Source organism: Astatotilapia calliptera, chromosome 17, assembly GCF_964374335.1.
Source record: "Astatotilapia calliptera chromosome 17, fAstCal68.1, whole genome shotgun sequence".
NCBI lineage: Eukaryota > Metazoa > Chordata > Actinopteri > Cichliformes > Cichlidae > Astatotilapia > Astatotilapia calliptera.
Genome location: NC_137438.1, coordinates 25,953,331 through 25,980,375, shown reverse-complemented (window position 1 = coordinate 25,980,375; position 27,045 = coordinate 25,953,331). Strand labels below are relative to the sequence as shown.

At 40.1% G+C, this 27,045-nt stretch overlaps 1 protein-coding gene and 1 long non-coding RNA gene across 2 annotated transcripts; one reads left to right on the top strand and one right to left on the bottom strand.

Moving 5' to 3' along the window:
• The first annotated feature begins 10,280 nt into the window (after positions 1–10,280).
• On the top strand, positions 10,281–10,719 carry LOC145421502 (uncharacterized). The gene is made up of 2 exons (XR_013902879.1): positions 10,281–10,386; positions 10,470–10,719. It is a non-coding gene; the product is annotated as an uncharacterized LOC145421502 (long non-coding RNA).
• A 7,874-nt stretch (positions 10,720–18,593) lies between these two features.
• On the bottom strand, positions 18,594–26,685 carry fam180a (family with sequence similarity 180 member A). Its single transcript, XM_026148206.2, has 3 exons — positions 26,462–26,685; positions 19,682–19,779; positions 18,594–19,300 (listed from the first exon to the last, which is right to left on the bottom strand). Exons 1-3 carry the CDS (start codon positions 26,535–26,537, stop codon positions 18,971–18,973), a joined length of 504 nt encoding a protein of 167 aa, XP_026003991.1. The 5' UTR covers positions 26,538–26,685; the 3' UTR covers positions 18,594–18,970.
• Between the last annotated feature and the right edge of the window lie 360 nt (positions 26,686–27,045).

Sequence of the window (27,045 nt, the reverse complement as noted above, 5' to 3'; positions counted from 1 at the left end):
TCAAATCGAGGCCATTAGCTTAATAAGTTATTGTAATGATGAACGCGTCAGTGAGACAAAGACAAACTTTAAAATTGAGCACGGGAAGATGGAACAAAACCTAATCACAGAGTCCATGTTGGTCTGTCAGCTCCTGCTCATTAACTTGCCAAAGCAGTTCCCATCTCATTACCGAGTCGTCTGCTACATTTTATTGGATTTCTTCACTCATTTCCCTGAACTGTCACTGTGTCAGACTTCCTCGTTTTACACAATGTAAAATTATATCAGACTTGCACCCTACAAGTGCAAATTCTCTGGAAGAACAACTTAATGATGACTACATTTTTTAAACCTATATGTAAAATAAATTATGAAAAGATATATAAATGTAAGATTGGCTAAGTACATGGCTGGCTATAATAGCTTTTCCTGTTTGTTGATTTTGCAATACCTCATGCTAGGAACATGTTGGTTTAACCTACATTTAAACTTTCAAATCAGCAGCGTATTCCTGATTTGGCCTGTGGTATGAACTTTGACGAGACCCTGCAGTGATTACTTTGAATAGTAAACACCCTCAGTCACTGATAGAAATGAGATAAAACACACCATCTGGAAGGAAGAAAGTATTCTGACGGTGAAAGTAAAGCCTGTTGCAACAAGCACAGTCCACCCCAGAACCATTCATCATAATTCAGGACAAGTGACAGCACATAGGAGGGCGACAGAGATAAAAATCTTGAGGTATCTGCTATCTTTTTTCATCTGAATTCCTTCTGTTCGGCTGTCACTGTGGATCACTGGCGTGACCTCAGATCCCTCTGTACCACATCCACAGGAATTTCAATCAGGTAAAGAGGATATTTTTCTTCTTGATCATTTCAGAGCAACAACGTCACTCAATAGTTATCGCTCCATTCAGTGTGGGTCAGGATCATTTATACTCTGTGGGCCTTCTCAGCTTTAAGCTCAGTGTCAGTTTTCAGCAGTCATGATTGTCCAGTCGAGCCCTAATTAATAGTTGGGGTCAGCTGTCTATCACTGACCTGGTGTCAATCACATATTGACTGACTGATTAGTGAAAAAGGAGAAGCTGCTTATGTTCTGCTTTTGCTGCAAGTCTGTCATGAATTAGCATGCAGGTCTCTATCTTAGTTCTCTGAAAAAGATTGTAGCAGTTGGATGAGAGGGTGGAACTGAAGGGTTATCAGTTAACTAGCTGACTAGTTTATGATCATAATTGAGTGCATAATTGGTTTGGCTGGAGAAAAACAGGATTGAACTGCGGATCAAAGTTTGGTCAACAAACGGTTGGAAGTCAAAGGGAAATGTTTCACTGTTAGGTTTCCAGATTAACAATCATCAAATGTGGACATTAAAACCAAAGAGATCATACTTTGAATGCAATTTTGTTTAATCTAGAACATGTGCATTGTTAAAATCCAAGATATCAAGGAGTGCTATACCAGTAGCAGTGAAGGCAGGAATCAATGTAGCTTTGAGTCCTAGCCTCAAGCAGGATAAAGGAGATGGATAAAGAGGTCTATTAAGCTTACTTTTTTATTACAAGCTCAGGTTTGTTTTTTCATTTTCAAAATCCAATTTTTTAGCCACAACTCGCGCTGACTCAATAGACGCTGCTTCAGCGACTGTTTTAGCCTCACAGTATTCAAAAGTTTGCAGCTTCAATATCCAATATGGTCATTTTTTAAATCTGATATTTTATTACATATTAACTTTCTCCTTAGTAACAAATGTATTCTGTTCTGCGACCATCACTGAGATTATGGAAATGTAGAGAAAGCCATTTAAAAAATAACATGTACAAAGTGTTTAACTAAATGGGGGCTAGTGACATTCATCTTGGATAATGTAAACAGCTGAAGTTCCTTTAAAGACCCTTGATGATCCTTTAAAACATCAGCGGACGGCTAAAGGGGGCATTTCAATACAAGCATGACACTGTTTGAAGTGTAAAGATAGATGGAGCATTAAAAAAATATAGCAGTATCTTAAGCTATCTAACTATCTATATTTTTTAGGTTCAAAATCGAGTACCCTTTACCCCAATATGAATAAATCTCAAGGTTTTGCACAAAAAAAAAACCCCTATCAACATCAACTGTGATCATTTTATATACATCAGCAGACGGGATGATAGGATTCATGGAAGCCGCAGCCCCCACACTCTACCTGCATTATGAACAGATGTGCCAGAAGCCAGAGCTCCTGATTCAGCAACCCGTGACGAATGGCTGAATTTCACCAAAGGCCAAGGGTCAAGACATATCCTTTACCCGACCCTGGCATTAGAGACAGATGCATGATGTCAGTTCCCATGTGTTGGGACCGGTAAGGTGACTGCAAACCCTTTGACACACCAAAGACTTCCCCATGGAGCTGCAATCTCGTCAGTTCCCCTGTGAACCGTGAACCTTCAAAATGCCAGATACCAACCTCAAATTATCTGTCCCCAAAGGACCTATAGACTTTCTTCTATTCACCCTCACCCTGCATTACCAAGACCAGTCAGCCCCCAGACACCCACCAAAGCCATTCACCTGTGGAAGGAAGCACATAATACAAGAAGAGGTTCAAGTTATATCTCAATCTGTGATTTTGTAGGTCGTCGTTCTCTGTATGTCCTGGCCTTGTAACTCTTGGTTCAGAGCAGCTCCTTTTTTATTATTTATTGAACACAAGGCACACCCTTTAGTGGACACACTTCCCATAAAATACTGCTGCACTCTTGCCCTTCCGCCAAATTCTCTTCAGGATACATTTTCATTCTTTAGCAGTAAAATGGAAGGAATTATTCAATAAGTAGTTACATTATGGGTTGCAGTTAAAGAGATAAAAACCTTTTTGTATTGAGCAGATGTTATGTTATTATCTCTATGATTACCACGATATATTTCACTGGAAGCCTTTGGAGGCTCAAGTGCCCTGGATATTGTTTTTTTTTCCAGTAAAAATGTGGCTTATTTTACTTCCATACAAGATATTGTTTTGCTTTCTGTGCAATATATTTTTTAATGCCTTTATTTTACAACCATGTTATGATTCTCAATAAAACAATGTACTCAGTATAGATACCAAATACTGCACACACCTGCTGTAAATCCATGTAATAAATAAATCCATGTGAAACCAAGGTCCATTTATCAGATTAGAGTGCCTGCACGACAGGACCTGGGCGGATATACTGGCCCCGTGTCACCCACCACATATAAATTGGGCCTTGTGTAAACTTCCTGCTGTTTTATATGCTTCCTGAGGTCAGGGGTGAACTGACGAGCATGACTAATTTCAAAATAAATCAGCATCTGAAAGCATTCTGTCACCGGCACAGTAGAATTGAATTAGCTTTCATTCATTGTAAAGGTTCTCAATTAGCCCAGTTGTTACTCATCTTGACGGATGTTGTTTTTAACCATGAGTCTGCATGCACACGCTGCACAGAGTGTATTGGCTAACACAAGTACAAAACTGAACTTATCATGTTGTAGCGTATAGCACTTTATTCTAGCACTATATGTTAGTTTCTTCTTATAAAGAACTATATTTGGAGTTTTTTGAACCAATAAATTGCACAAAAAGCCAGATATAGTAAAAAAAAATACAAATTAAAAGTAATTTATGTAAACTGATATTTAAGTTATTTTTAAACAACATGTCAGCAGGTTCGACAAGACATTTTCATCTAAAAACAAATTTAATTGTCTGGCAATTAGTTCATGGTTCAGGCTTTAGGGGTTTAAGCTTGTTTTCGGCTTCCAAGTGGAAAAAACCTTAACTTGCTATTGCTCACAGCCACTCAGGCATTTATAGTCTCAGAAGCATGAGTCCCTCTTATTTTGGTATCCTCCAGAATGCCGTTCTCATCCCTTCCCATTATGACATCTGTACTCTCATCAGTCACTTTGTTAGATAGTACTGGTTTGGACTTCCTTTTGCTTTCAGAACTGCCTTAATTCTTTGTGGCACAGATTTAACAAGGAGCTGGAAATACTCCTTCCAGATTTTGGTCCATGTTGACACGATAGTATTACACAGTTACTGCACATCCAAGGTGTACATCTCTTGTTCCACCACGTCTGTGAAGGTTCTCAGTCATCCAGGTCATCGTAGTCAAAGGAGCTTGCAAAGAAAAGCGTCTGGACATCTGTTCCACCACACCCCAAGAGTCCTCTATTAACATTAAAGTGGAGACTGTGGAGGCCATTTGAGTACAGTGAACCATTTTTCATGGTCAAACAAACCAGTTTGAAATGCTTTGGGCTTTGTGAATTGGCATATTATTATGCTAGAAGCAACTATTAGAAGATGGGTACACTGTAGTCATAAAGGCCCAGTTTCCTGTTCTTAGTTGACAGGACTGGCATCTTTTCTGCATATTTTAGTTATAGCAATTGGTTATTTACTCTTGCTTTCCTATCAGTCTCTGAAATATGCGCACTAGCCCTTGGGACACCTACAGCCACATTTAAAGCCACTTAAATCGCCTTTCTTCTGCATTCTGACTCTCAGTTTGAACTTCATCAACTCATCTCGACTATGTCTACATGTGCAAATGCATTGAGTTCCTTAAATTGGGTTGGCTACTTAAATATTTACATTAACAAGGAGGTCATCAGGCAAACTGAATTAAGTGGCCCGTGAGTGTTTTCTATGGTTTACAGTGAAATGTCTCAATAATTAGTCAGTGGATTACAATGAAATCTTGTCCTTACTTTGAATTAATTGCAAAATCCTCACTCCACCTTACGCTAGAGCATTGTTAGATCAAAGTTTTGTTTTTAAATATGTCACTGAAGTTAGTCCAATCTCAACAAAACTAAAAGACAGACCCATTAACTACTTTGCATTTAGTACTAATGAGCAAATACCTTCAAGTATTAAGTAACTATCAGTAAGTTAAATGTATCTTTTTCACAGAGTCCTTCAGTGTAAACCAGCTGTTTGTCTTACCATCTCAAACTACCCGTGTAGGCATTCCTGAAACAACATAAAACTGTTTCTAATGAAAAGGACCAACAAAGGCAAAAACATTTCACGTGCAACAAGAGTAATAAAATCTTATCTGGGAGCAGTTCTGTCCTTTGTGCTCACTTTCTGCTGATATTTGCATGTACTTGCGGTTTGGATAAAGATAGAAACAAAAGTAGAAAGTAGTAAAAAGTGCCGTTCTCTAAGTTCTCATGGTGCCTGCTTCTATCACCTTTAAGAAATACACCATTCCAAATTCTACCTGTTGTTAGGAAGCATCTAAACGCATGTAGCCAAACTGTCTTTGTCTTGCTGATATCTGTCGGCTCTTTGCAAAAACACACACCCTTCACCTCTGCTGTTTCTAACTAATCAGGACTAAAATAAGGCTTTTATTACAGTGGATGAATAAAGTCATACAGGCAGCTGACCTGCGTTCTTAACATTGTTTACTGTTTAGTACCTGTTATTTGTTTGTGCTTTCAGTGTGGGGGCTTCTAAAGGCCACTTAAACCCTAAGTGATACATAGATTGAGGCCCAGACAGTTTAATCAATATGCCCGGGTGTTAAAACGTTATCATCTGAAGAACTGCCTTAATTAGCGCTACTGCTTTGCTTGCTGGAACTGTTCAGGGCATCTTTGGCATAAAATGAGAGAAAAAGATTGCCAAGTGTTGCTTTCCTTTGAGTCATATTGGTTTATATAAATTAATCGAATCATGTTTTTCTAAATCCCACAAATCCTTATCCATTATTCTGCCATTACAAAGCAGAGGTAATCATGCTGCACTTGAACAAGGTACTTTTACTGAAACGCAGGGAAGTGAGATGACTTCAGAATCAGTTTAGTCTATACATGGTTTATCACAGCTATGAAAATAATACACACAAGAAAATGTCATAGGCTATATATGATGATATTGGTAGAATAGTGGCTCCTGCATTACCGATGTGAGCAAGTTCAGCAACTTGGAGCCTATCACATTTTTTCGATGTAGGCATTGTCCTTGTGCTAAACAATGAACTCTAATTATGCTGCTTATAAGTGGACCTTTCATTGTTGTGGTATGTGTCGCTGCAATATGTAGTCACTTATAGGAAGGTGACGATCCAGGTTTATTTTCTGGGTCCTCATGCCCCAAACATTCCTCCAGCCAGGCTTCCACAGGACAGCATAGTCTGAGCCCCTCCTGATGAATGAGCTCCTCACCCAATCTCCAGAGTACAGACTCCACTAGGTGGAAACTCATTTGCACCGCTTGTCACCAGCATCTCATGGTTTCGGTCGCTATCCACAGCTCATGGTCAGAGGTGAGAAAAGAAGCAGTAAATTGACAGCTTCACCTTCAGCCTCAGCTCTGCCTTCACTACAGACTGTACCGATCTGCCTGTCAATCTCCTGCGACATGTTTTCCCTACTTTAAAGAATATGGCTCATAGAGCAGTTCAGGAAAATAAATCCACAGTACCAGTGTGAATTGTTCAATTTTTTTTTTTACCATTATAGAGATTATAGCATGAAGGTAATGCAGTATTTTAGTACAACCATTAGAAATGAAATTTTCCACTTTCCTTATCTAGTCTGAGTAATCCTGGCTAAGTTTGAAATGCATGGAGAGAAGATTATATTGTGCTGGGAGGATATGGCTATGACTTCATTTTATACGGCAGGCAGCTGCTGTGTCCAAGGACAAGCCTGCTTAGTTAAAGAGAAGGGACCGCAGCAAACAATTATGAACATATGTGAGCAGGAAGCAAAAATTAAGTTAGCTTTTGAAACAAAGGCAAGCAAGACTATCATTTGCCAGTCATTAAATTTTAGTACAGATTGTTGTTGTTTGGCTTGCCAAAGTTAGCATGATCATTAATCTAATGTTCTCAGTCTAGCAGCCCCTCCACCTACATGTCATTTTGTCTGCTATACAATTCAACTAAAATAAGGCCTGTCACTCTCCATTTTCTTGATTACCTCTGCAGTGTGACCTCTTACAGATTTACACTTAACCTGGGATGACATCAGGTCCAAATCAATAATCAAACAGTACACGTCTAAAACAAAAAGAGCATTTTTGCTTAACCAGTGCCCATGTTTTAAGTAAATGAGCTGCAGGACAGCAGCGAGAAGCCAAGATGTTTAATTAGTTCGACCCTGCAAGTGCCACGGGACCATCTCCACCCCGAGCAGATGAATAGTCTTAATTGGCTGAGTGAAAGATCAGGAATACTCAAAGGTAATTCCATTCAAGGCTTTGATTGATTAGGTCAGAATTAACCTGTACACCCAGTTTCCCAGGGGAGTGTGTGGCGGAGATCTTTGTCTCAATTGCAGATTGGTTTAGACATCCATCTGGTACACGTGAAGCCATCCCCATAAAGAGACCAGTTACTTTCTAGAATTACCACGCTTAAGATTTCATGCATGCATGTCGGCAAAATCTCATAGCCAGCAATAAAAGTTTGTTTTATTTTTTTGACAAAGGTGGCGGGTGATAAAGAAGAAAAGAGATGTAAAAACCCATCTTTTTGGGTGTGTTTCAGCTTGAAAAGCACTATGCTGAGATAGTTATTAAACCTCTCTTGCTTTAACTCTTTACCATTTGAACGCCTGCTGGGAATAACCCTTAAAGCTCTTTTCTGAACTGTGTGGTTTCTGTTATATTTCAGGGCTGATGTAGGACAAAATAGGGTCACCAGAAGTCAGTCAGGGTGGTCTCTGCCTATTCAACAACGCTTGGAAAAACCCAGAAACTATTCTAAAGGTTGTCAAACTGCACCTATATTGATATATACTGAGGTGTCAAATGTCGTCTTTATGGGGGAAATAGTAAAATTGTTTGTTGTTTACCCTTTGAGGTATTATCACAAAGATCACAGTTGCTTGCAGCCTAATTTTTAAGAAACATGATGTTTATAAGTGGCAAAATCCAGGAGAAAAACTGTCGTGCCTAAAAATTGTTGTACTTGTTGGCTTTAACCATATTAGTGTGGGCTGCATTTTAAAAACAGCATCTGTAAAAGTTGTAGTTTGAAAAGTAAGTGACCATAATTTCAATCATATTTGCTCTCAAGGAAGATAATTACCCATAAACATAACTGTGGCAGAAACTGTAGTCTCCAGCAGCCTCACAGCTTATACTCACATTTGCCAAGCACACAAAAACCAACAGAGCAAATCTGAGATATGCTCTTTTGACGTGCATGTTAGTGGCAGCGGTCTGTAGCTGCAGACAGCAGGACAGGAAGCTTATATTATGTGCAAATTTGAGCCCGACACCAACAGTAATAATAATACATTTTATTTGAAAGCGCCTTTTAAGGACACTGTACAAGGTAGAATAATAAAAGCAACATAAAAGCAAACAGTTTACACAATCATAAAAGCATAAGACATAAAACAGATTTAAAATAGCAGAGTGGAGAGGTTATGTGGGATAAGCTATTTTGAACAAGTTAGTTTTGAGTTGGGACTTAAAGAGAGAGAAGGAAGAGATATTTCTTAAATCAGGAGGTAGGGAATTCCAGAGTCGAGGAACAGAGCAGCTGAAAGCCCTGCTCCCCATGGTGGCCAGACGGTGGGAGGGAACAGAGAGAGAAAGGGAAGAAGAGGATCTAAGACACCGAGATGGGGCGGTGATCCGAACCAGATCAGAGAGATATGGAGGAGAGAGATGATGAATAGCCTTAAATGTGTACGAGAGTATTTTGAAATTGATACGATATTTGACCGGGAGCCAATGAAGCTGCTGCAAGGCAGGAGTGATGTGGTGGGTAGAAGGGGTCCTGGTGATGATACGGGCAGCAGAATTCTGGACACGTTGGAGCTTGTGGATGGATTTTTGAGTAAGACCAAAATAATTGAATTACAATAATCAATCCGAGAAGTAACAAGGCTGTGGACAAGAATGGCAGTGACATGTGGGGTGAGAAAAGGACGGAGATGATTAATGTTGCGCAATTGAAAATATGCAAACCGAGTAACATTATTAATATGTGAATTGAAAGATAAAGTACTGTCGAGGATGACACTCAAGCTTTTCACAGAGGAAGAAACGAAGACCGGCGAGTTATTGATAGTAACAGAGAAACTGTTGGTTCTGGATAATGTTGATTTAGTGCCTACCAAGAGAAGCTCCGATTTATTACTATTGAGTTTGAAAAAAATTAGAAGAGAACCATGAATTTAGTTCAGCTAAACAAAGGGTGAGGGAGGATGGGGGAAGAGCAGAATCAGGTTTAGTGGACAGATAAAGTTGGGTGTCATCAGCATAACAGTGAAACTGAATATTGTATTTATGAAAAATGTGTCAGAGCGGTAGAAGGTGGATAATGAAAAGAAGGGGCCCCAGGTTGCTGTGTGTTTAGTCGAAGGATTTCCATCTCTAATTTTGTTGACTCAAGTGCCTTGAGTTGGGATTTAACTATTGTAGTTTATTGTCTCTAGGACTGAAAAAAGAAACCACTATAGAAGTGCTAAAAACTGCATTTCCTCGAGTGGCCACTTGAGATTGACAACAAAAACTAAACATACAGGTTTATGTTCAGAGAAAGATTTTCAATCAAACATGGTTCCGTGCAGTCCCACACAATCCTAGCACTTTGCACAAGGCAGATTAACTATCCTTGAGGGCTGGTTGACAAGTTGGCCAGAACAGGGAATGGAGGTACAGCAGAGTTGACCAGGAATGGGAGAAGCATTGAAGAATCGTTCAAGACTAAAAAAAACAGAGCACAGGCAGTAGCAGCAGCGGGCGGTTTTCATTGTTTTCACTCAGTTTTACTTCAGCTGTTTGTATGTTATAAATTCCCTCCTCTCTGCTGTGGTTGGTCCATCAGCCCACAGGCCAGTTGTACCACATATTTCTGACACTGCCTCCGTCTGAAAACAAACATTCTCTGCAGGTAAGTCGGCCAGTCTGTGACTCCCCGTGTACTGCCTGTGCGCTACCCCTGCTCAAGTTACCCTCTGCTGGCTCGCTGTTAAAATGCCCACCTTAATTACACTAAAAAGCAGGTTTTTAGTGCTGTTAGCCAAAACTAAACATGGTTTTTCTTGCTACTTTTAATTTCCCAATTTATAAGAAATGTGAAAACTGACCAAACAAGCATACTAGTGCTAACCAATAACTTAGTAGCCCACTCAATTGTCCATGTTTGTTCACTTTTGGCACCCACAGTGTCACGGTCCCCGTGTCTCTCTGGTTGGCCCACGCTGGCTACAGGTTTTGTTGTTGTTAGTTTTGGTTTTTTGTCTCTCCTCCTCCTCTCTGCCTGGGTGGAGCTCATTACGGGCTCTCACTCTTGGCCCACGCACCCGTGTGATGGTGTCCACCTGCGGCTGATCTGGCTGATTTCCCCAGCTGCTATTTAAGGCAGTGGCACAGAGCAGCTCACCGCTGGAACGTCGAACCACCTGAGTTCGTGCTCGCGGCTTATTCAAAGAAGAATCGCTTACATGTGTTTTATGTTGTGGAACTAACCTTTGACCTTCTGTCTGTAGATTCTGGACCGAATCACCGGACCTGTCCAAGTGGGGCAGTGTGTGGAGTGTTGGAGCGAGTGCGGCTGAAGAGGAGTGCGTGTGTGCGGAGGAGCGGTGGCGGTGACTGAGTGGAAGAGGAAGCGTGTGTGTGGATTCCCCCCCCCCCTTCTCTCCCTGGAGCCCTGGACCCCCTCCCAACTCACTGTACATATATTTTGCACTAAGGTGATCCCTATTGTAAATAAATCCCCTTTTTGTTTCCTTGAAAGAACTGTCTGCGCGTGGGTCCGTTCAGTAGCCATGACACACAGATGCTAATATGAAACTTTAAAATGCAGAGTCCACAGACTAGCCGATAATGTCATCGTGGCTACATCCATCCTTTAAGTACAGTCTATAGATTTTGATCAACATAAGTAAATCATATTAGAGTGAAATTGAAAACAAGTGAAGAAAATTAAGCTGGAAAACTGAAACATACGAAAGGAGAAGGGAAGATTTAGTGTGCCAGAGTATTAAAGTTTAAATGCTGCCTTAATACAAAAAGTCAATCATGTGCACACATAAATGTGGAAGCAGAGCAGTCGTCCTTGATGATGACAGCAATGATGATGATGATGACAACCCAGCTATGGGTGGGCCACAAGCCAGTGTACTCCTCGTGCTGGTCCCAAGCCTGGAAAAAAAGGGAGTGTTGCGTCACAAAGGGCACCAGAGGTAAAATGTTTGCCAGATGAAATCAATAATCAAGATGTTGAAGATGGAACTGCCAGGCAGGAGAAAAACAGGAACACCACAGAAGAGGTTGGAGAGGAGGAGGACATGCTGAGGGTTGGTGTGACAGAAGAGCGATGATATAGAGGCAGATGATCCACGGTGGTGATCCTTTAAACAGTGGCCAAAGGAAGATGATGATGCAATTTATTTGTATATCCCTACATTTTCCTGTATATTCCCAATGTTTAGTGGATGGGTTTGCATTACTTCTATAATGGTTACAATATTAATCTTACAATTTAAATGTCCTCATTCGTGTACACAGAGGAAACAAGATAACAGTATGTAACACTGTGCGCTCTTCCTGTAAATTTGCCAAGTTGCAGGAGATAAAACAGTGAAGACGTATTGACAGAGCACGACAGTAACCAACATTACAGCAGCCGCAGCATTATTGACTTAGTACAAAGTGTATATTTAATTAACTCAAATGGATTGCAGTGTTATTTACAGGCACGCTGTCCTCAAACCAAGAACTGCATAATTATTATAATAGCAGGAGTTATATTGGCAGATTATCTCATGTAGTTCTTCATATAAGAGGCATTGCTCCCGGCATACTAAGAAGTCATGGACTATATGACAAAGAATCTAAATGAAATCATTGATTATGAGGTCAATAATGAAAACAAACCATAACATGTGCATTGGCTGTGTAGTCCGCTAACACAGTTTAATCCTTATGCTTTTTAAATTTTTTATTATAAAATACAGATGAAAAGCTTATGTTTGTAGTTCATATATACTGGAGTCAGCACACTTCTTTATGCTTTCCTGGCACAGATACCAGACAAGGATTTCCTGAGTGAAAACTGCTAAATTTGTTGCAGGGGCAGACGACTGGAGTGATTTTCTTGCATACTGAAACAAGTAACACATTCTTTGTGCATAAAACATCAATCATAGCTTTTCTGAAAGAGAAGATCCCGCATGTCCAAGTTAAAAGTTCAGAATATCTGATTTTACAAAAGAATTTGAATGAAGTCAGATTATGGGGAGAAGGAAAACGCAATGAGAATACCGTCCCACGTGTCAGAGGGAATGTCTGTGCAGTGAGTGGAGCTTTGTTGTCCAAACTGAAAGCATCTGTTGAGCCACTTTGCGACTAAACACACATCTGTTTCTTTAAATTGAATTGCTATAAAAATTCAACTGAGGTCAGTGAATCATTGTTTTATATCTTTTTTTTTTTAATCATTTGTTCCTCCTAAAGATGTTTCCTTTCTGAAGAGGAAAACAATGCCTCTTCTAAAAGTTTGCATGGTGTGGGGGTTCAAAGCAACGGCCTTTCTTCTGAGGTCAGCTTGAGGACAAAAACATTTACCAGCACAGTTTATTATGCCACGAGAGTGTACACAGATGATATACAAATCAGATGTGAAGAGAAATGAGAGTGTAAGCAAATTGTTAACTTTGGTATATGACTCCCACGGGGGCTGTACACCTCTTCACAGTCAGTTTGACACCAAACACATAATGGGGCAGGCAGGCGGCTGCTGATGAGCTGTCCACACACACACACACACACACACACACACACACACACACACACACACACACACACACACACACACACACACACACACACACACACACACACACACAAAGTGTTTGTTCTGTAAGAAACAAACCCTTCTATCCTGCTCTCTGACATGTGCTTCCTCAAAGTGTTTATGCTGAAGCAGAAAGTCCAGGAAAAGCAAACTAGGATGGGTGGCATTAAAACAATCAGACCAAATGACTGATCAACTCAATTAATCATTAATTCTCCTTTAAACAGGAAAATGTGAGTCAAACTTTATTGAACTGAATTAATTTATAGTCACGGTTCCTGGACACCTGCTGTGGCCATATTATTTACCACTATGCGCTGAGTTCAACGGAAGGGAGGCTGAGTATAAACAAAAATAAATTTTGGAAAATCTGAAAGAAAACACATTTAACTGTGTTTACTTGACAGATTGCACCCGTGAGTCCACCGTTTAAGCCTTGCCTGGCTACTACAGGCTCCAGGGCCGTGCCACGTGTCTAACTTTGTGCTACAGTTAGTTCAAAAAAATCAACAAAGTTTTAAAACTTGCAGATCTTATCAATTAAGAGGAATTTGGGGGCAGGCCTACAGTTCTGCACGTTAGAGTGCTATAAAACCTTTAATGACACTCTGTGTTGAAAGCATGCCTGCTCATGCGGCTGTAGAGCACAAATGTACAGGATTTCATTACAACGAATCAGAGGAAAGTGATGTAAATTAGAGGACTTTTGCTGGGTGGCTAGGGTCAAAGAGCGCTTTAAGCCCCACTTATTTTAGGTCTCACCCTCTGTTTCCTTTGCAATCACATTTCATTAGTGGGGTCATATTTTTGAGAATCCATAGAATATAATCAGCAAGTTCGCAATGAAGGGCAGTTGTAATATGTTTCACCTGAAACACATTACATCAAAAATACGTTCTTCTATTATTATTTTTCTCCTGTTAAAAGAGCCCCTTAATCCTATGATGTTGAGACAAGGAGCTGTGTGGAGGACATGAAATGGAAAAAGCCATTTGTCATGACCAACATTTCCAGCCGGGTGACGATTTAAAATGTGAATTTACTGCTGTCTTGGAGCTCGACCAAGTGGTTTTGACGCTAGAAGAAAAGAGAGGACTATTTCACATTTGTGGTGAATTCTACTAGCTACTGTTTTGGGCTTTAGCAGGTTTTTCTGGGTTCTTTGGTGGAGTGAAACTGACTCTGAACACAGCTTGACATATTATCCCATTACACATGTATCATATATGATGTAACACTGGTGTTAATCTGAATTACTTCTGTTGGATGAAAGTGCTGAAAGTGTTTTTGGTTTAAAATCTAAAGGCTAGGTTAAATTGCAAACAGCTTTATACAGATAAGAGTAAGGTGACTGGCCTCCTTTATAGCTCATCATACTTATACTTATCGTTAAATGTAACTGTTAATGCGAAAATCCTCCAAATCACAAATATTTCAGGAGAGTCTAAGACCTCATCCACATACAGCAGCAGTCTTAGTGTCTCATGAGCCATCGGAAGAGTCCCTTTGAGACTGCTCCACCTGTGACGGGGCTGCACCGTGCTGAATCAAATTAGTGACTTGGGGAGCCATGTTGAAACACAGCATACCACAACTCCCGTGTGAATCTCAGACCTCTTCATTACAGCGGCTGATAAGCGAGCATTAGCCTCTATCTCTAGGCCCGCCAACTTTCTCCCATTTCCTTATCAAAGATTCCGCGATGCCCAAGAAAATATTTGGTGGGAAAGCTGAAATGTATCCCACAACTAAAAAGGCTTTGCAAGCTCTTAGTGGCAGATCCTCATGATTGGAAGGACATGATAAGATAAAACGCTGTGGACCAGAATACTGAAACACCATTTTGTTTTTAAAAGGTTTCAATTCTACATCCAAATGTATCAGGACAGCGATTATCCACGCAGCATTGTTTCTTTGTTACGCTCTCCCAGCTGTTGTGATGATTTTGTGGAAAACTGTGCTCATTACTGGAAGCTGGAGCAAGCAGGAGGTTTTGAGCAGGCTGCCTGCTCTCACCCATGCAGTGTAATTGGCTCTCCTACTCAGTGAGGTATCTCTTAATAAAGCAGCCTACCTCTGTCTATCCATCTATCTATCCCTGGCGCCATCTTTCCGCTATGCTCAGCAACATTAGCCGCATGAGAATAACAGGGTTGCAAGAATGCCCCAAACCTATTTCCAGATTCGTGGTTTCAGTTGACAAGCTGCTATAATACTAAATCCTTAGAAGCTGCACTATCATAGCCTTAAACTTGGACTCGAGGCAATGCAGGGTGGAGCTGATCTAACTACTATTAGCCATAAAAAAGGGACGATGACACTGGCATGACAGGGGCTCATGGGCAGATGCTGATGACCTCAGAGCCCACAAATCACCACCCGTCATGCAGTCTTACATCTGGATGCTCACACTGTGTTTTTTACTCCCACTTGGGATGACAATTTGTTGCACAACAAATAAAATCTGTTTGCTTTAAAAAAATGTCTTCGTGAACATAACATGTCAAAGATTGTTTGGACTGTTTTTCAAAGAAGAACAAATGGTATTAATTTATGTAGATTTAGAAAATCCTGAATCGCTGTTTTATTTATTTATTTATTTATTTTCATTTCAGGTATTGAGTTGTTTAAGTTGATGGAGAAAGCACGGTGGGTATACATGTGACACATTGTAAAGTCCCATCTCGCTCTGTTTGCGGACTTGAAGCATGAAAATATGCCTGACAGCTGCGGGGAAACATATGCAGCTGATAAGCTTGAGTTAAAACAACTGGGTATTCATCTGGAGGTGATCAGAGGATAGTTCTACCAGGAAAGACACATTCCAGTTATGATGAGATTCAGCTCTAATTAAGCGAACTCCAACAAAAACACGTCCTCCAAAGAAAAATAAATCTAATTAGAAATGCCATGCTGTCGTTTTCTGTCTCCCGCACTTTGTGTCAACATAAAAAGATGTATTGTAATGCATACGAGAACTCTTCGAGAAGCCTTACAGCATGCATAACAAAACACTGACTGTAGAGTAAGAGGAAGTGAGAGTACAAGATATGCTGCTGCTTTCATTATATAGTTCAGTTCTCCCTTTTTACTCATTACTCCTCATTATATCTGCTGCACAAGTCAACAACAAAAGGAAACATCGTGACAGATACCACGAGCCAAGATCTGGGGGAACAGATTGGAAATGCTGCCACCTAGTGAGCATCTTGAGGCAATAATAATTTAAAAAATCCAAAAAGATTTTATACCATCTATCCATCCATCCAGTTATATTCTGCTTTATTTTAGGAAAGACTGTAGTTGAAATGTTGACATACTCACTGGATTCACTGGATTTCATTATGCTATTTCTGAAAATGTATCGGCAATAGGAAACAATTTTAAATTCCTTTAGAACACATCTATGCTACAACCCTTTCATCAGTTTTGGCTTGAACAAACTATACTAAACAGCATCCTATGTCCTGTAGACATGAAACAGCTTCTGTTAAAACATGAGAAATGATACACCAGATATTTGTATATTAAGCTGTGATTGTATAGAAATATCCTAAATGATCCTATATGAAGACATGATACGGGCGTTATGGACACTTTAGAGACATGCAGTATCAGATGAGGAGAGCAGTTCTGTCAGCAGCCACTTGGTGATGCTCTCTCAACATGCAGAGGGCTCCACTTGACATTTAGGGATAATACTCTAAATGAATAAAATATTGCAGACTCATTTTTCATGAAGCAGACTGATAAGTCAATAATCCACGCAAAAGCCTGATTTTTCTTATTAAATCTGCACCACAATCACAGAGAAAGGGGAAGGAAATGAAGCCTAGCAGAGCACTTTGTGAGATCATTTTAAAACTTTATGACAATTAAGGATTAGATTGCACAAATGGAACGTCATGTCCCCGATATTTTGTATATTGAATGTGATAACAGAGCAAAATTTAATTAGAGGCTCGGCAAATATTCCACAATCTCACAATTCCTCTCTAAGTCAGTCTGGAAAGTCACTGGCAACATGGAATCTGCTTGAAAATTATAACATCTGCATTAAACAACGTAAACTGACAAAGTGAGTTCAAAAAACAAGCCGTGTCAAATGCAAGACTCATCGGTCACTATTATAGTTAGAGTGGTGCCGAGGGTGAAGGCTGATCCGTCGCCTTGGAAGGAAATTCCTTGCTGCAGTCTTCCTGACTTCCTCATTAATCAGCCCCCTCTAGTCAGTGCCAATGAATGCTGACATGCTGAGAAAGACACTGAAAATGCTGCGATTAACGTATACAGTTACAGAAGCTGCAACTGAAGATGCGATCTGGGTGACAGGGAGTGACGAACATTTCCACGGTTACATAAAAGTATGAATTGAGCAAAATACTGTAAGGTGTAAGCAAATGTAAAACTAATCAACTCTGGAGGGAAAACAACACAAACCAGATATCTGCTTTCTATCCCCTTCTTGATGAGTGAACTGCACAAAAGCTTAAGTACCTATTTCCCATAATGAATGGGGAGATGGGTAGCTCTGAAGCACATATCCATCAGATATTTTACAGACTGCAGAAATGCAATCAAGCGTATTGATGTACACAGACTCTTAAGTATAAATCCGTGGGTTTTATTCAAAGGGCTTTTAGTGGCAAATCAAATGAGCTGAGCAATCTTTTCCAGACAGAGCAAAGCATCTTACGCCTTCTAAAGTTATCTGATGGCATCAAACATGTACACAGGCATGGCAGGGGGCTTGAGGTGACTTCCCATGGAGTTGTCAAACTAATGTACCACTTTGATTTAGTATTTTTTTTGAAAGTAGGTCAAAGATCAGTATAATCAGAAAAATCAGAAGGAAAAACTTTGAGGTAATTGCGCGTATGTGTGTACTTATGTGATGTATTTTCATTAAACTAAGTTTGAGAAGTTTATTTGAGCACACCGGGACGCACTTGATTAATGAGGCCATCCTCTGGCTTGTATGCATATGCGGGGCTCAAAAGCATTGTTGATTTAATTTGATTTCTTCACGATGTACAAATAAGTGGGCTCAGAAATAATGCATTAGTGAGCGTAAAACAAACACACACTCGGGAGCTGAGACGTAACACAACTGATGCAGTAACAAAACAGAACTAGTTCATTAAGAAACGTGATAGTAATTCATTATTTAGCTCAAAAACAGATTTAATAGTAGTTAATGGTTTACCTTTATTAGTATGCTTGGCTTTTTTGGTTTAAACCTTATATTTTGGATATTAGACTGATGGTTTGTTACAATGTCATTGTATTATGATATTAAATTAATCATGTGTAGGTGGAATCTAGTTAGCCTAAATAGCCTATATTGTGAGAATATTTGTGACTCAAACTGCTGCAGATTATGATTAATTACTCTGTAAATCACTCTAAAATAGTTTGGGGGAATTCTAGACTCAGGGGGTGGGTCAATGCATAGTAATTTTGGACATTGAAACATGTCTAAAATACCTGGTGTGACTGTAGGGATAGACTATACACTGATTTTGCTGCAAAATGATAACAAACCGTCTTTGATGATCATTACATTTCGAGTTGATAGCTAAAAGAAAAGGGACTTCAGCCATGACCACTTCGCTTTGCTGAAGGTTGAGTCTCATTTGATGCCGTGGATTTACATGATCAGAAACAAAATCCAGGAAAGTGAGAGCAGCCGATCTCTGCAAGCCCATATCATCTGACAGCTCAGCTATGAGCTGATGTACTGGGACCTTGAGGTCTGCTTGATCTAAACTTGTGCTTAAATAAGTTTATAGAAAAGTAAGATACGCTGATCTTTTGAGAATTAAAATTTTATTATTTACCTCACATAGGGTAACAAAACAAAACAGAAGCACATGATATAACTTTTCAGGAGTTTGTGGTTTGAGCTCTTAATTGGAATTAGCCCAGTCAGATAAGACTGGAAGTCAAGTTTGAAAGCGCTGATAAAAGTGAGTTTGGACCCTGAGTTTAGTTACATTTTTTGGTAAAAAATTTAATTGCTTATATAATTTTATATACATTTTTTGATATTTGTATTTGTATATACAAATAGTTTCATATAAAAAGCAATATAATAATCTAATTTGTTTTTAAACTTTGCAGGACACTGGAAATGGCATGGATAAACGGCATCTCCACTACTGAAAAAAATATGGACAACTTCTTTCCTCAAAAGGGTTTGAGATCCTTTTGAAGAGCTTGGAACAGCTGGATTAGGGTGTCGGTCCATATCTCTTTCTGGTGCTTGTTGGTGATACGAGCCAGGGTCTGAGTGGTGTACACTAACGTCAGCACTGTCCTCTCAAAGTCCTGCCAGCTCAGAGGTTGGCGCCGCTGGGTGAGCTCGGCCGTCAGACGCCTGATGTCGGAGAGCCTTTTAGGCAGTACTTCCTCACAGATGACTTCCAGCTTTTCCACACTTCTCAGGGAGGCCAACTCCTCATCTGGAATCAGCAGGGTGTGTCCATCACCTTGTATCTGCATTCCACCCAGCAGAATCTGGGAGATAGATAGGCATCCACTAAATTCACATTCACATATATAAGCAGCTAACTGAAAAATGGAGTTGCTAGCAAGGTCACGTCCTGTTAACGGCTATTTCAATCTGTTCCAAAGAGCCTAATCATCTAAATATTTTGAAATGAGCCTAAGATGGCATAAGAAAGTAAAATATCTTTTTCATCAATGTCACCAAAATATCTCACATTCCTGCTAATGATTAGGAGCACAGCAGCAGTACACAGTGTTTTGTTCTAATCAGCAGGGTGAGGCCACAAATGTGTTATTTTTAGAAGTCTTGTGCACATTCTAAGCATACTGGTTTCCATTAAAGAAACACTAGCTCATGAACTATTTCGGGGCCGCAAGAACTTAACTGACCTCAAAAAGCAGCTTGATGTCCTCCACCGAGTGCTGGAATGTGGGGTTGATCAGTGAATATGTTCCCCGTTTTATCCTGTATGCAGATGGGTACAGCACTAGAACACACAAGAAGAAAAAATTGGATTATAGAATCTCCCTTTTCAAAAATTAAGGCAGGACATTATTTATTGTGACATTTATGCGGGAGGGCCAGAGGTTGAGTAAACACATATTCATTACTGTTCAAATATTATGTATGTGGTTGAGACTTGGGCTCCAGCTGTGAAGAGATCAACTGGTCTTTGACCTGAGCCACAGTTGCTACAAGCACCAGCGGCCTGGTGCCCCCAGAGGTGCGATATCTGCTTATTGACTCGTGGAAGGGCAGGTGTAACTGACCTCATTTGGTCAGGCTTCAAAGTGTCAGCCCATATGTGTAGCAGACGGGGGATCTCGTAATGTGAGGTGTCCTGATACGGCTGGAATGAAACCCCTCACTTTCAGCTAGAAACAGTTGCTGCTGCCGCCTCATTTCTGTGATAAAATTGAGCAAAATCCATATTTTCCTGGAAGTGATAACAAGAGGCTAAACCTCACATCTAGAGGTGGACAGCAGCTAACATTACTCACATACTTTCCTAAGTATCTGATGTACTAACAATTAAGCACGGGGCTATTTTGGAATATTTTGTTTTTACCCTAATTCAGAGGTTTTTAAAATTCTTTTTAAATACACATTGTACAGTGTGATGAAACTTCAGAGTTCATAATTCTGGACCACCAGAGTGAGCTGCTCTATAGAGATGTGAAATTGGAAAGAAAAATCCAGCAGAAGCCTAGCACAGGATCTAGAGGAGATTCATCAGGTCCTTCAGTTGATCTGTCTGCCGATCACTGAAGCCTGATCAGAAATGGTCTCAGTGGAAGAGTGGCTCTCAAGAAGGAAGGGGAACAGAGAGAAAGGGCTGGGGTAAGTTAAATTACACAAGAACTGATATGGTTAATCCCATTTTACAACTTTTGTTACAAATCGAGTCAATTAGTTCACTGGTCTAAAATGAAAAATAACATTATGGTCTAAATTGTCTAAATAACATAGCTGTGTCTAAGAAATGATTTGTGAACTTCCTTAATCTAGCAACACATTTGCATTATAATAAAGAAAGATTAAGAGTCACACGAGAATGTGCAGGGTCTGTTTGTAATAATATAACTTTGAATACTGCCCAGACTTTGAAAACTTTTTTGTGTATCTCTGTTATCTCTCCAAGAACCATTTTTGTTAATGTAGCATCAGGAGAAGAAACTGAAAATCAAATTTGATTTGCACAGAAGGAGGTCCATCCATCCATCCATCCATCTTCATCCGCTTTATCCGAGGCCGGGTCGCGGGGGCAGCAGCCTAAGCAAAGGAAGGAGGTTTCACAGTATAATGAATTAAGGTAAAACTTCCTCTAGGGTTCTACAGCTGTTCAGCTCTCTTTTTCCATTGCTACCCATATTCTGTTGCCGTCCAGTACTCCATTCAGCGTGTAAGCCAACACACGGAGATCTTAATGAGGTATACAGTATATAAACACTGGCATTCATGTGAATTTGGATGTCATCCTTCCTCTCTGCTACAGTGGCATCTATGGATTCCTGCTTCACCAATTCTGCAGTAATGATCAGCTTGACTGCCTGCAGCATCGCTGGCCAGATACATTTAGCTTTATAGCAATTGTCAGGCCAGCCAAAGCCACACAAATTGGCAGAGCTCCCTATGTACCTGCTTCCTGCTTGGGCGACTGCCAGTCTCAGCTCTGGCCTCCCTTTCGCAGCACAGCCACTGCTCTCAATGTAAAGAAATGTGTAGCTCCACATTTCCATGTTGGGGTTCCAAAAATCTGGCACATCTGTGTAATCTTTAGCATGTTACCTCAGTCCTTCCACCTGCCCCACCGTCAGGGGCCATAGCCAGACGTTGTGAAATCTCAAATAAACATTGTCTAACTCCACCTTTTCCTATAATATGAATTTGGGTTTCAAGGATCAAAACATATGTACTTATTGTAAATTCCAAATGCAGATGAAATGCTGTTCACGACCCTCATCATAATGTCAGAAATCAATAAAAGTTCAAACACTTCTAATGGAGAAGTTTGAACTTGTTGAAGAGTGACTCTGAAGCAATATAATATGCAACATGCACAGTTGTTCCAACCCCCAAACACCAAAGACAAGTAGAGAGAAGATTTCCCCAGATCAAGTACTAACATCCAACTCTAAGTGGATGACAACTTGTAGGTGAAAATGTATACTCCTCATTGAGTATGCAGCTCCCAAATGCATCAGGTATTGTGGAGGAGCGATGCCTGTGCAGACATATTAGTTACCGAATAGATACGGTAGCTTCAGCGGGCCATTGCTAAAGTAAACAATACAACACCCGAGGGTGCTCATTAGAACAAGGGTTATATCGTTAAAGGATTGAGGCGATGCGGGGAAATGACAGCTTGGAGGCCAGCCCAGCGCTGATTTACATCTAAAATTAATAATCTGTAATTTACATAAAAAGGCTCTGCTACTACTACAATAGTCCTTTGGCATGTAGGAAAGTGTGTGTTTTATGTTTATAGCAGCTCCAATAGCACTTTGGAATAAAAATATTATAGCTTGTTATAGTTGGAGCTGCATTAGTGTATATGTGCACAGGCAATAACAGTAATTCTAGTCATTCCATTAAATTGTTCGATTTCTCCCAGCACAATATTGTGAGGGCGATACTGACTTAGAGGAAAGATAGGTAGGGGCACACACTGGATATCTAAATGAATCATGCTTAAAGATTACAATGAAAATGAACTAGCTTATAAGTTTGAGACACTGTGACTGACAATATGGCCAATAACAAAGAAAAAGGGCACATATACGTAGAAAGGAGCTAATGAAGGAGCACAGGTGGTTGTGAAGGTCAGGTAGAGATAACAGATGTGAGAAATTGAGGCCACTGCAGGATAGATATTCAAGATATTGTTCATTCTGTTACAAGCAATAAATAAATTATTGTCATTTAGCGCCTGCCCTCACTGCAGGACAGCTGCAGGACAGTCATCTTTGCATTGTGGATTTTAGCTTTGAGGAACTGCATGAACAAAAATATGTCACTGTGGAATTTCACATTCCCCAATGGATGACCAAATAGAGTGCATAATAAAGTAAATGGGAAAGAAATATTTCGACACAGCTGGTGAAGGGCAGACAACAACAGATGATTAATGGTGCAGAAAATGTACTGAACTTTGCAGTGACAACATATAAAATCCAGGAATTTATCATAGTGAAGGAGAAATAATGATATTTAGTCATTTTTGATTACCAACCGCTATGCAAAATCTTTGATTATGCCGCGTTAATGTGCAATATTTATGAATGTGAAAGTGACATCTCAGCTTTAATCACTACGATTTTATCACATGTAAGTGAGGAGGCTGGTGAAGGTAGGCTGTCCATATATGTTAGAGCTGGATTTTCCATGAAGTTGTTTTTGGTGGGTGGGGGGTCGGGAGGTAGGGGTCGGCTAACGTGCAGGCGAACAAACCATCACGAGGTGATTCATTCTTATGAGCAAATTTTTCTTTTTTCTCATTTTCAGCTTGAATGTTTAATATACTGCTGATGTCCTTTATCACAACATATCAGCTTTCCCTGCTGCTTGTTCTAAGCCCATTCACCCGTCATGCTCCCCTCCCTCCTTCGGCGCTCCAAACAATCAATGTTTGGATGGGCAGGCTTCCCCCCAGTGTCATTATGTAGAGGCAGGGAACTTGTAATCTCCCGCTAACTGCTTGCAAGGAGATGAGGGAACAACAAAGATCCATTAATTAGCTGGGCTAAATGGTACTCCTGGCTGGAAGGATGTCTTGACGAAGACAGAAAGAGAGAGAAGGAAAAACAATCAAAAACAGAAAAAAAAACCCCAAATGAATGTCTGGATCCCTCCAGCGTACGATAAAAGAGGGTGAAAAGGACACAGGATACAATGAAATCTTCCCTGCAATGGACCATCTTCTACATTTCACTATATCTTCAAATAATAGAAAATTGTAAAATCCCAATCCATGACAGTATTGTAATGAGAGAGAGATTTAAATTCTACCATTTATGATGTAAACACAGATCATCATAAATACTCCGAATAACTGTGAGGCCAGCAGTAGTAAAGCCCAGCTGCAATAAAGTCATGCAGTGGTGCCAGGGAAGCTGATATATACTGGGGACAGTAGTGACAACTGGAGATATGGGAGAAAGGTTGCAGTTTCTCCTGGTTCCCCATCACCCACACTCCACCTCATGGAGGTGTGAGCTTAGCCTTTAATAACCCACACAAGCCTGGGCACATTCCCAACTCATCACTTGGTTAGTTTCTTCTGTGATTAGTTGGTGTCACGTTTACATACAGTGCCCTTTAACATTGTTTTTCAAAATATGCTAATGTTGTGAAGAGGCCTATAAAACCTATTGCAAGAAGAGATTATTCAAGGTCACATGATCCAGCTGTAACTAAGCTTCATCAGATTGGAAAGTTTTAGGCCTAATCTTAAAAGTAGAGAGGGTATCTATTCTCAGTACCAGTGTTCAATAGCTCTATTGTCTTATTCCAACTAAAGAGATGGGTTTGCAACCAGCAACTGCTAAACTACTAAAGTTGAAGTCATGTCATGAACCGCTATGTGTCTAAAGGTTTTGTAGATCTGATGAAGCAAAACAGGAAAACAGGTCTAAATAATAACAGCTTCAATGCTTCTTATTTCAGAGAATCAGAAAGTCCAAAGTCAAGTCCAAAAATCCTTTAGTCAACGAAGCATTTAGCTGGGGAATCCAACACAAAGAACACAAAGCTAAGGAAACACACAACTATATGCAACAAAAGACAAAGGAATACTGAGACAACATATATACAAAAGGTAATGCAGGAAGAGGAGACGGGTGAGGACCAAAACCAAGCTGAAGCCAATCAGGGAATCAGTGAGGACAGGGACAGGAACAAAAGCTACACTCAACATGAATAAAAACAGAACCCTTAAAGTAAAGACAGACAACAAGATGGAGTGAACATGAAGACAAAGGTGACAAAGACAAACAGAGATGAGACAGAAGGAGGAACAGAAAAAGGGGAACTAATTAAAAACAACCCTAAAGTTACTGTTTTAACAGCAACTGAAGGAACAAATAACAAGGCTAGAAAGACAAAACTTGTAAACACAAAGGAATTAATGAGTAAAAAAATTAAACACTAACAATAACAGAAACCTAATCCAAAGATCACATAACTTCAAAACTACAAAGAATTCTGAACTTGAAAATTCAAAACCCTGGGTCCAAAACCGGGTGACCACTTGTTTAACCATTCACAGAATGATCGCAGATCAGTTGCTCACTACTTCCTAAAACTTGTTGGCTTGTTGGTGGTTTAGTAATTGGTTGAAGACCAAACCAGACCTGAAGGCCAGACAGAGATTGTAGAGTTTGCATGGAAAGTCCCTGACACTCACCAACGCTGGCCGAGCAGTACTGAAACTGTGAAAAGTGAGACAGAAGCAGGAAACATTTACTTTCAAGTTAAAAGCTGTGCCTAGTGTTTGCAGACAATCCGATGTCTTTACTGCAAATTCTGCTAATCACCAAAGAAATCACAAAGAGATTTTTGGTGCAGGACTCTCTTCGCTGTTGATTTCACCTACAGACACAAACCTAAAGACAGTACTTGCCAACCAGTTTGGGAATACTTTTCAGCTATGTATGACAATGTTAGACTGTCATACTGGTGTCATACTGCAAACTGACCAATGACTGATTGTCATGAGTGCTATTCACAGAGCGCTGAATGGCTACAACCACATCGTTGTAAGATGATGAATGATGAAATATATACTCTTAGGCTCTCTCTTTGATTCAGCGATGGCTGCCCAAATCAGCGCTCCTCACTGTCCTGAATGTGCACATCCTCATCACTGAAAGAGCGGCTGCTGGCCTGTACATGTAAACAGAGCAGTCCTGGACTGATTCTATGCTGTGCTATCCACTCCAGTGTGAACTGAGCTGCTTGCAGTGAGATTGTAAATAGAGAACTGCCGTTTCCCTCAACTCCAGGAACATTTCTGAACATTAGCTTCACTTTCTTTCTGCTCTTGTTTTCAGCAGCAGTGGGCAGTTGTTGACAACACAGACAATTAATGCATGTTCAGAAACTTTTTATTGACAGTGTCACTTTGGATTTTTGATTTATTGCTGAAGGGGGAAAAAAGTCTTACAAACTTTTAATAAAACAATGATTAAAAAATGATTTCCTGGATTTTGGTGATATGGTATAAAAATGTAAACAATTCTGAACTTTCTTTGTTTTTGCTGGCTTCAGCGTCATGTGACTTGTCTACAGATTTCAAGGCCTGCGAGTGATGAGAAAGGAATTTCCTCAGTGAGTAGATCCAGTAACAACAGGCCAGTCATTTTTCGCTGGAAAACGATCTGCTGATGTCCTGCAAACTGCAATGTTCCTGCTAACTGAAGAGGATAAACACATTCTTTCACAGCTGGAACCACAGACTCGTACCAGGACTCAGCCATCACAATTTGACTCTGTCTCTGTCTTCTAGTAATATTTTAAATGATCCCACAAATGAAAACAGAATAATTTGTGAATGCAAATATACTCAATGGTGATAAAATTGCCATTTATCTCATAATAGAGAGACACTAATCAGACTCTTAATAATTGCGCATTTAGACCTAATTACCAGAGCTTGTGTGCCAACATACCTTTCCTGTGGTGCTGACTGGCAGCACAGTAGCTGCACAGGTAAACAACAGTGAGTAAAGTCCACCACTGTGCCATGCTGATGCTCACAACCAAGATCCACTCGTACAAATCAGTACACACTCTCTTCTTTCTGAGTTCTGTCTCTCAGTCATAAATGAACATCTCAACGATGGATGAGAACCCTCCTTTCCACTTCATAGGCTTTGTGCATAGGATCATCTTTCACTGTGTTCAATTTTCTTTTGTCCCCCCCCCCTTCCTCATCTACTTTCAATTCTTTTTTTTCTTTTTTTTCGTGTGTGTGTTCTCTTCTCAAGCCAGGGTGTCTGGGCTCTCATCTGGAATTCATCAGAATTTTGGGAAAGCCTGCCCTCTTGGCTGGACTTTTCTTACAGCTACTGGATGGCTGCTTTACTGGCTGAGTGGTTCAGCCACTGAGACTCTTCAGTTGACCAGGCAACTGAGCAAATGGTTGAGTGGCTGACGAAATTGCTAACTGAACATAATCACATCCACTGAGCCACAATCAAGCCAGTTATGAGAGCGATGGACTACTCAGGATAATAACTAATTTGACCACATT